Source organism: Suricata suricatta, chromosome 11 (assembly GCF_006229205.1).
Source record: "Suricata suricatta isolate VVHF042 chromosome 11, meerkat_22Aug2017_6uvM2_HiC, whole genome shotgun sequence".
Lineage (NCBI taxonomy): Eukaryota > Metazoa > Chordata > Mammalia > Carnivora > Herpestidae > Suricata > Suricata suricatta.
Genome location: NC_043710.1, coordinates 8,260,070 through 8,269,282, shown reverse-complemented (window position 1 = coordinate 8,269,282; position 9,213 = coordinate 8,260,070). Strand labels below are relative to the sequence as shown.

At 53.3% G+C, this 9,213-nt stretch overlaps 1 protein-coding gene and 1 long non-coding RNA gene across 2 annotated transcripts in view; one reads left to right on the top strand and one right to left on the bottom strand.

Annotated features, from left to right (window-relative positions):
• Positions 1–661: 661 nt before the first annotated feature.
• On the bottom strand, positions 662–3,435 carry LOC115271689. The gene is made up of 3 exons (XR_003900065.1): positions 3,304–3,435; positions 2,233–2,359; positions 662–1,873 (listed from the first exon to the last, which is right to left on the bottom strand). It is a non-coding gene; the product is annotated as an uncharacterized LOC115271689 (long non-coding RNA).
• An 80-nt stretch (positions 3,436–3,515) lies between these two features.
• SLC3A2 (solute carrier family 3 member 2) overlaps positions 3,516–9,213 on the top strand; it is a 6,559-nt gene continuing 861 nt past the window's right edge. The window contains exons 1-7 of the mRNA XM_029914610.1: positions 3,516–4,095; positions 4,468–4,641; positions 5,235–5,329; positions 7,608–7,676; positions 7,781–7,839; positions 8,001–8,181; positions 8,292–8,435. Coding sequence (XP_029770470.1) covers positions 3,663–4,095; positions 4,468–4,641; positions 5,235–5,329; positions 7,608–7,676; positions 7,781–7,839; positions 8,001–8,181; positions 8,292–8,435 — 1,155 coding nt within the window. The 5' untranslated portion in view covers positions 3,516–3,662. The remainder of the gene's footprint in view (positions 4,096–4,467; positions 4,642–5,234; positions 5,330–7,607; positions 7,677–7,780; positions 7,840–8,000; positions 8,182–8,291; positions 8,436–9,213) is intronic.

Here is a 9,213-nt window from a genome sequence, read left to right as displayed (position 1 = left end):
ACAGCTAGCTCAGAGCCTGGAGCCTGCTTCAGATTCTGTACCTCCCTCTCTCTCTAACCTTTCTCTGCTCGCACTGTCTCTCTCTGTCTCTCAAAAATAAATTAAACAAACCAAAAAAAAAAAAACCCCACATCTGACTCTTGATTTCAGCCCAGGTCATGATCTCATGGTTCTGTCTGTGAGTTTGGGCCCCAGGTCAGGCTCTGTGCTAACAGCATGGAGCCTACTTGGAATTCTCAATCTCCTCCTCTCTCTCTCTGGCCCTCCCCATTCCCTCTCTCTCTCTCTCTCTCTTAAAATAAGTAAACATTAAAAAAATAAAGATTTAAAAAAACTTTAATGTTTATTTACTTTTGAGAGAAAGAGAGAGAGAGAGAGAGACAGAGACAGAGGCATGAACAGGGGAGGGGCAGAGAGAGAGGGAGACACAGAATCCGAAGTAGGCTCCAGGCTCTGAGCTGTCGGCACAGAGCTCAGTGCCAGGCTCAAACTCACAGACCACAGGATCATTACTTGAGCTAAAGTCGAACACCAGGTGCCCCTACAGATTTTTGTTTTTAAGTAATCACTACATTCAACCTGGGGCTCGAACTCACAACCCCAAGATCAAGAGTGGTATGCTCCACCAACTGAGCCAGCCAGGTGCCCCTCTTTTCCTTATTTATGATATAGTGCAGTGTGGTTTACATTTCTTTTCCCTTTTATCCCTTTATCTTCATAGGCTACTTTTGTTGTTTCCAAGAAGGGGAATATTTGGGTTGGGCTGGTATAGTTCATCCACTCATTTCCAAACACTCGTAGAGTGCCTACTACATGTTATCTCTGAACAGGCAGGCCCTCAGCAAATTCCACAACGTCTCTGCCGCTTGTCTCGAAGTGCAAACGGGCGCTCAGGAAAGTAAATGCAATAAACAAACAGTATACATGTTGTGGCAGAGGTAGATGGAAAAGAATTCTTTTGGAGAAGTTGAGAAAAACTGTCACCTGAGCTGGGTCTTGAATGAACAGGAGTTTATGAGGCCACGTGGCAGAACAGGATGGGAAAAACACGGAATGGCATGTCCAGAGACGCAGAGGCCTGAGAAAGCTGGCTGTGCTTTAAGGCTGGCAGGTGTTTGAAGGCTGACGTCATGGGGGCGGGGCAGTCCCTGTAGAAGGTGTAGGGGTGATAAACTCGGGGAGGGAAGTTTTTCTTGACTGCACGAAGAAGGAATGGTTTCTTCTGTCTGGAACCTTGGGGCTGTGAATGAGATATTGGGTTTCTAGGGGTGTCATGTTGGACGATCTCAAGGACAGCTTCTGAACCCAGTTCTCAACCTTGAACTTGAACCCTGTTAAAGTCTGTTCAGAGCCTCTGGTTGGCACTTATCGGCCATGTCCAGGGTACCTTGGACTTATCATCTTTGCGCAGTGGTCTGAACTCCACCCTCTACCCACTCTCCTGCCTCCCTCTAGGAATTGGTTCTGGCTTTCTTAGGGTGGGGGTAGGGTATGGGCTTTGGCATGAAGAAAGGAAGTGGCCTTTTCACCCCCTTGGCTCTCCTTTGGCCCCCCTTCCTCTCTGCTATTTCTTCACATCTTGGCTTCTGTTTTCTTCCAAATACACAGCTACCTTGGCTTCCAGCCCAGGTGGGAGAGGGAGAAAGAACTTGTTTCCTTCAGCTCCTCTCTGAAAATAACCCAGCTGGCACTGGTCAGGAACAAGGAGTTCCTGAGCGTCTGCACCGCATGGTGTTGATGTCCCGCAGTCCCTGCTAGGAACCTTGTCTCTGCCCCACTTAGCCTCCATCCCAGGATCTCCGTGGAGGGAAGTTGGGGTGGTCCTCAAGGCCTCTGTGATGAAGTTTTCGGGTGATGGTGGGGAGGTCCAGAGCTGACGACCAAAAGATAATTCTTGAAGATGTCTTTTGTGCAATAAGGTGATTTTATGAAAACGCAAGGACAGGACCCGTAGGCAGGAAGAGCTTCACTGGGGTCCTGACGGGGAACTCATTACATACCCTCAGGTTGGGAGGGGGTCAGGGATGCAGTAAGTCTCTAAGGAATTTTGGAAGCAAGGTTTCCAGGGCCTTGAGGGACTAGCTGTTGCTAGGGAAACAACACGTATTACCGTTTAATAAAAACCTCAGTCATGAGAGGCTTCAGATGTATATGGGGGGGGGGAGCCATAAACTTGGAGCAGGATGGCTAGCATATACCCTGGGGCAAGTGAGATAAAGGAAGTAGACTTACAGGATCCTCCAGGTTGCGACAATGTTAAGCTAAGGTTCTCTTTGGCCTCCAGCAAAGTGTCATCCTTGAGCAGCTGAGCTCCTACAAAGTGGTCACTCTGCCTGTTTCAAGGACTTGCCAGTGGGCTCTAGGAATATAATTTTTCATTTGCTTTAGTTTCCCACATGACCACAGCGAGCACTTAAACCCTTTCCTTTGTTCTCGGGTGGCCAGGAGGGTCTAAGGAATATCACCCGTACTCCACCTGCAGTGGGGGTGGGGAGGGGCTGGTGCGAGTTTGTGCTTTGCCCCTGAGCCTGCCTCATGCTTCCCTATCATCTGCAGCTGCCTCCAAGGTTTCGCACAGTGAAGTGATGGGGAGGTAAGGGAACCCTGGCACCCTGGGGAGATTGGGCTTATCTGTGGGAGGCCCTGCAACGTGGGGAAAGCGTCTGGTCTGTTGTAGGAAAATGGTGGGCCCAACCTTGAGGCCCACCTTGGAAGGTTTGCTACAGCCCATCAGGCTTTTGGCTCTTCTGGATGTCGGATTCCTAGCTGCCAGACATTCAGGCGCCAGAAACTGGTGGGGGGGGGGGAGGGTCAGGCGGGCGATGGGGGGGGGGGGGTGGAGTCAGCTTCAACTCTCGTGTCCGAACAGATTCATCTTAAAACATCAGGGAGAAGACTGCATTACAGTTAATTCAATAAAGTTAATAAGGCAGGGTATTGTAGTGGGCGCTCAATAGTTGCTGCATGATGAATTATTTGACCTGTACTCAAGAAGAGTCTTGAAGAACGAGTGGGAATAAGCTCTGCGGGGAAGAGGAGGTCCAGCGCCAAGCCCCGCAGGCTTGAGGAGACAAGGCCAGGTGGGAAAAGGGGAGAAACTGAGTTTGGCTGGGTCTGAGAGCACCAGCGGCCGCGCGAAGCTGGGCCGACCACGCGGTGGCCTGAGCTCAGGGCCAGGGACGAACAGAGGACGGCGTGGGTGTCGCCACCACTCGGTGGCGAAGAGGGGCCCCGGGACCCCCGCGGTGCTGGAAGTCCCCTCCCCGCCCACTCCTGGAGAGGGACAAATCAGACTTTGCCCACCTGAAGGTAGCTCGGTGCTCAACCTTCTGAGCGTTGGACTGGGAGGAACTTCAGGGGTAAACAGTTCCGAGAAAGGGAGAATGGGGGCGCGCAGCGGTGGGAAGCGTGCTCCGGGGACTAGTCTCCCTCCCCCGCCCACCGGCGTAGCCCCAGAAAGACCAATCCGGGCGGTTCCTCTTTAAGGGGCGGGGCTCCCCATCTCTTTCCGGGTGGCTGCGCCCTTCCCACCGCAGAAGCTGACTCAAAACTGGCCCTGGTCGCGTCTTCCCGGGAGGCAGTGCCGGGGCGGGGAGATCGGGGCCGGAGTCCAGCCACCACTTGATCCCAGACTACATCGTGTCGCCGGTTCCGCAGGCACCATGAGCCAGGACACTGAGGTGGACATGAAGGAGGTGGAGCTGAACGAAATGGAGCCCGAGAAGCAGCCTATGAACGCGGCGTCCGGGGCCGCCATGGCCGTAGTCGTGGCCAGCGGCGCGGAGAAGAACGGCCTGGTTAAGATCAAGGTGGCCGACGACGAGGCGGAGGCAGCGGCCCCGGCCAAGTTCACTGGCCTGTCCAAGGAGGAGCTGCTGAAGGTGGCGGGCAGCCCCGGCTGGGTGCGCACCCGCTGGGCGCTGCTGGTGCTCTTCTGGCTCGGCTGGCTGGGCATGCTGGCGGGCGCGGTGGTCATCATTGTGCGGGCGCCGCGCTGCCGCGAGCTGCCCGCGCAGAGCTGGTGGCACAAGGGCGCCCTCTACCGCATCGGTGACCTGCAGGCCTTCCAGGGCCACGAGGGGGGCGACCTCGCGGGTGAGATACGGGCGCACCGTGGGTTATCTGGCCACCGGCTCCCACACCTAGATAGACGCAGACGGTTGTCCACCCAACCCTGGCCTCGGGCCGGCACCCTGGACCCGGGGACGTAGCTTCTCCTTTCTTTCTTTGAAGAACATTGCCCCAACGCTCTCTTCCACGAGGACGGCTGACTCAGCGTCCTCACCCTGCGGAAGCCGGTAGCTGACCGTTTCGGAAGTAATGCACCAGGCACTTTGCGTCAGCTCCTCAGAGTCTTATGATCTAGGCTCGCCCCCCCTCAACACTTAGTTCCTGGGGGAGGGGAGAATAGGGTCGATCAGGGACCTCTCACATGGGCTTCCCTTTAAACTTGCTTCCTCATTTCAGGCCTGAAGGGGCACCTCGATTACCTGAGCACCCTGAAGGTGAAGGGCTTTGTGCTGGGCCCAATTCACATGAACGAGAAGGATGACCTCGCTGGGACCAATTTGGAACAGATCAATCCCTCTCTCGGCTCCAAGGAAGACTTTGACAATCTCTTGCAATCGGCTAAGAAAAAGAGTACGTGTCCTGGAGTTGTCAAGGATGCCTCTGGGAAGGGCTTGGCCTTCTGGCCACGGGAAAGACAGGATAGGGTTTTTTGTTTGGTTTACTCCTACCTGGCTCTCAGTTTTCCTAAGGCAGGTACAAGCTCCCTGTGGTTTGGTAGGCTTCAGCCTCAAATGAATTTGCCAAGTGGTTCAGAGACTTTCAACTTGGCTGTGTGTGCATTCACTTATCTTCTGGGCTTCAGTGCCCTTGTTTGCAAAATGTAGGCTTTTGCTGATCCTGTGGTTTTTAAACTTGTAAAGGAACAGATCCTTTTGAGAAACATATCCAATTAGAATCTTGTCTTCTTTTAAGAGGGTTTGCTTTGGGGATGGGGAGCCCAGGGCCCCAGAGCTTAGCCTTCTCGACCACACTGCATTCCTTCTGCCCGATGAGATTTTAAGCCCCTCCACTCACATCTTTGTTTTAACGGAGTAAGTTTTGCGGAGGTTCGAATCTAAGCTTTTTGTACCAAATTATACAGAGGGCGGTATTTGTCGATTTCTTCCGTTCCCGGCACCCCAACCTCTTTCTTATGTCTCCCTTTTTTCCTCCATTGTTGCTAGGCATCCGGGTCATCCTGGACCTCACTCCCAACTATAAGGGCCAGAGCTCATGGTTTCAGCCCGAGCAGATTGACGCCGTGGCCACCAAGATGAAGGTCAGTGTGTTGGTGCTCATGGCTGCTGGGGCTGTGTCGATCCTCCCAGCAGGCCCAGCAAACCTAGCTGGGCTCCAGCCCAGGGGCCCCTTGCTCCCTGGAGCCAAGCTGTCACACCCCTCCCACAGGCAGAGGGTAGTGCCACAATGCACCCTGGTTTTGCTTGTTCCTTTTCTGGCCACTCACTTTCCTCGTTTCCTCGACTCTGGTGGTTAACGGTGCCAGGAAAGGAATTTCTCAGATCTCATCTGGGTTTGATTTTTCTTCCTTTGGGGAGAGGAAGCTGTTTCTCTGTGGGAATCCTGTCGTGTCTGGTTTCCCAGTTCTTTGATGTATTTTTGGAGCGGAGCCCAGTCTGAAACCGTAAGCATTGTGGTCTTCTTATGTGTCTGGGACCAAGCCAGATATTTTGGATATGTGTTCTAAATTTCTCTGTAACCACCCTATCGTCCCTTTCATCTCTCCTCTGTCATTGAAGGAGCTAGGGGTTCAGAGGGGCTTGATGTGCTTATGATTTGAGGTCTCAAGTAGTCTCATTACTGTAACCTGCTTTCCCTGAATGAAGGTAGAGACTCAAAGGCTATACCCAGCAGGCTGCTGGTGGGACTTTGTCTTCCAAGCTCCTACTGCCTGGGTTCTAGGACACTGGCCAGTTCAGCAGGGGTTGGTTAGGCTTCAGGCTAAAATGAATTAGAGCCTGAAATGAATAGAACAGCAATGGAGCAGACCCTGCCCCTTTGCTGGCAGCCGGGATCCTGAGGTAGAATTCTTTACTCCCAGCACTTCTAGAAGACCCCTGGGCTCATCTAGTTGAGCCCTTGCTAGTTGCAGGAAGACCCTTTCAGAGTTATTGATGGCAGTGGGAGGGGGGTCGCCTGGCTGGCTTAGTCAATAGAGCATGTGACTCTCGATCTCAGGGTTGTGAGTTCAAGCCCCACGATGTGGGTAGAGCTTACTTTAAAAAAAAAAAAAATAAGGGGCACCTGGGTGGCTCAGTTGGTTAAGCGGCTGACGACGACGATGATGTTGGCTCAGGTCACGATCTCACAGTCCGTGGGTTCGAGCCCCGCATTGGGCTCTGTGCTGACAGCTCAGAGCCTGGAGCCTGCTTCGGATTCTGTGTCTCCCTCTCTCAGAAATAAAATAAAGACATTAAGAAAAATAAATAAAATCTCTTAAAAGTTATTGATGAGGGGATGTTTTCAGATGGTATGGCTTGAGGACTGGGAGCCTCGGGTGAAAAGGGAGATGAGAGGAGAGTCAGGAAGGGGAAAAGGGGCCTTGGGGGTGGGGTTCCATGCCCTGTGCCCACCGATGCCAGGACTTCAGGCCTGGGCCTGTTTTGCAGAGCTGGCTTCTCAAATCTTCATCTAAACTGCCCTGGGGCTGTGCTTTGAACTTCACTCTTTCATCTTTGGCCTTGCTCTGACTTGCTGTCTTACGCACACCTTCCCCAGGCCTCGGGACACTGGGAGAGGAGTAAGTACACTTGTCTTCTGATCTGGGCTAGCATTTTCCATCCTCTGCTGCTCTCTGACTGTGGTCTTATTATTTTTGAGAGAAAGAGAGCATGTGAGCGGCAGAGGGGGGGGGAGGGAGGGGCAGAGAGAGAGGGAGACAGAGGATTGGAAGTGGGCTCTGCGCTGCCAGCAGCGGGCTTTATGCAGGGCTTGAATCCACGCATCCTGAGATCATGACTGGAGCCAAAGTCCGACGCTCAATGGACTGAGCCACCCAGGCACTCCTGAATGAAGTGATGTTTATGAACATACTTTTTCTCTTGGACCTTTACTATAGGTATCAAAGGAGAAGCCATGGGATTTGTAATGGGGAGGACTTCAGAAGTGAAATGCTATAGCGTTAAGAAACAGTGATGGTGAGGGGCACCTGGGTGGCTCAGTCAGTTATGCATCTGACTCTGCCTTGGGTTCAGGAAATGACCTCACCATTCATGAGTTTGAGCCCCACATCAGGCTCTGCCTTGACAATGGGAAACCTGCTTGGGATCCTCTCTCTCTCTGCCCCTTCCCTGCTCGTGTGTGTTCTCTCTCTCTCAAAATAAATAAATAAACTTAAAAAAAAAAAAAAAGAATCCGTGATGGTGTAGAATTGGAGGGAGCTGAAGGCTGATGGTTAAGTGAGGCCGGTCAAGGCAAGTGACTCTTCCAAGGTCATGGAGAAGTGCGCGGTAGGCGAGGTTTAGCGTGGGCTGGATTTTCTAAGCCTTTGCATCAGAGTGTTGAAGATTTTCCTCTGTTCTGCTCCCCCTTCCCTACAGGACGCTCTGAGTTTTTGGCTGCAGGCCGGTGTGGATGGGTTCCAGGTTCGGAACGTGGAGAATCTGACAGTGAGTTTCTTTCCCTGTGAGAGGCAGAGCCTGGGTGAGAGCAGAGGAGTGCTTCAGGGCTTGGTAGAGTTCCCTGCTCCTCGACTTTGTTTCTTTTCTTCTAGGACGCACCTTTGTTGTTGGCTGAGTGGCAGAACATCACCAAGAGCTTCAGTGAAGACAGGTAGGTGCCAGACCTCCCCCGCCAGCTCGGCTTCATTGTGGGAACGCCTCAGTAGAACCCCAGATCCCAGGAACGGGCACTTTCGTAGTCCAAAGAACCTTCTTCACCTTCATTCTTCGCTTGTTCTTTACCAACCTTGTCCCCTGCCTTGCCCTGTGCAGGCTCTTAATCGCAGGGACTGAGTCCTCTGAGCTTCAGCAGATCCTGCGCCTCCTTGGATCCACTGAGGACCTGTTGTTGACTAGCTCGTACCTGTCAGGCTCCATTTCCACCGGGAAGCATGCAGAATTCCTGGTCACCCAGTATTTGAATGCCACTGACAGTCGCTGGTGCAGCTGGAGCGTGAGTATCCTAGTTGGAGAAGTGGGGAGGGGAGGCCTTTTAGGGGAAAGGTGTGGGCAGATGGAGGCAGAGACGGGCTCTGGGGCTCACCAGTGCGTCCACCCCTGCAGGTGTCTCAGGCGGGGCTCCTGACTTCCTTCGTGCCGGCCCATCTTCTCCGCCTCTACCAGCTGCTGCTCTTCACCCTGCCGGGGACCCCGGTTTTCAGCTACGGAGATGAGATCGGCTTGGAGGCAGCTACCCTGCCCGGCCAGGTATGGCTGGCCGCCTCCCCAGCTCAGGGGGAGGTCGTGTTCCCCCGTCACAAGGGGTCTGTGGATGGCTACAGGTAGACGTGAGCCATGGGTGGAACTGCGTTTGTCTCCTGGTCAGCCACCTGGGCGGTAGCCGAATGGCCTTGGCAACTTCTATCACGGCCCTAGTCTTTAAAAAAAAAATTTTTTTTTATGTCTTTATTTTATTTTGAGAGACAGAGGCAGAGAGCGAGCAGGGGAGGGGCAGAAAGAGAGAGGGCGACACAGAATCTGAAGCAGCTCCAGGCTCTGAGCTGTCAGCACAGAGCCCGACGTGGGGCTCGAACCCACGAACTGTGAGATCATGACCTGAGCCGAAGTCGGATGCCCAACCGACTGAGCCACCCAGGCGCCCCTTACGGCCCTAGTCTTGATCACCTCTTCTGGGACCTTGCATTTCTTGGAGGGAAGTTGGGATTCAGTGGGAGCATATTTGAAAATGCAATGCCTGGTAGCTGGTAGGTGCGCATATGGGAGCCCTCAGTTCATTCGTTCGTCACTCATTCATTCACTCCTGTGTTCGGTGGGCCGTGGGTAGGTACTCTGGGGGCTCGTGCCCTCCAGCAACTCATAGCTTCTAGTGGGGGACCCAGAAGAGTAAGAGAAACGCATGGTAGCCAGTGCTGAGATGGGCCAAGAGCATGAAGATGCTCACTTAGCTCTAGCCGCAGGGTTAGAGGTTGGCACCCAAGCTGGTATTTGCAGACTGGTCATGCAGTTATTCCACGGTTTTATGGAA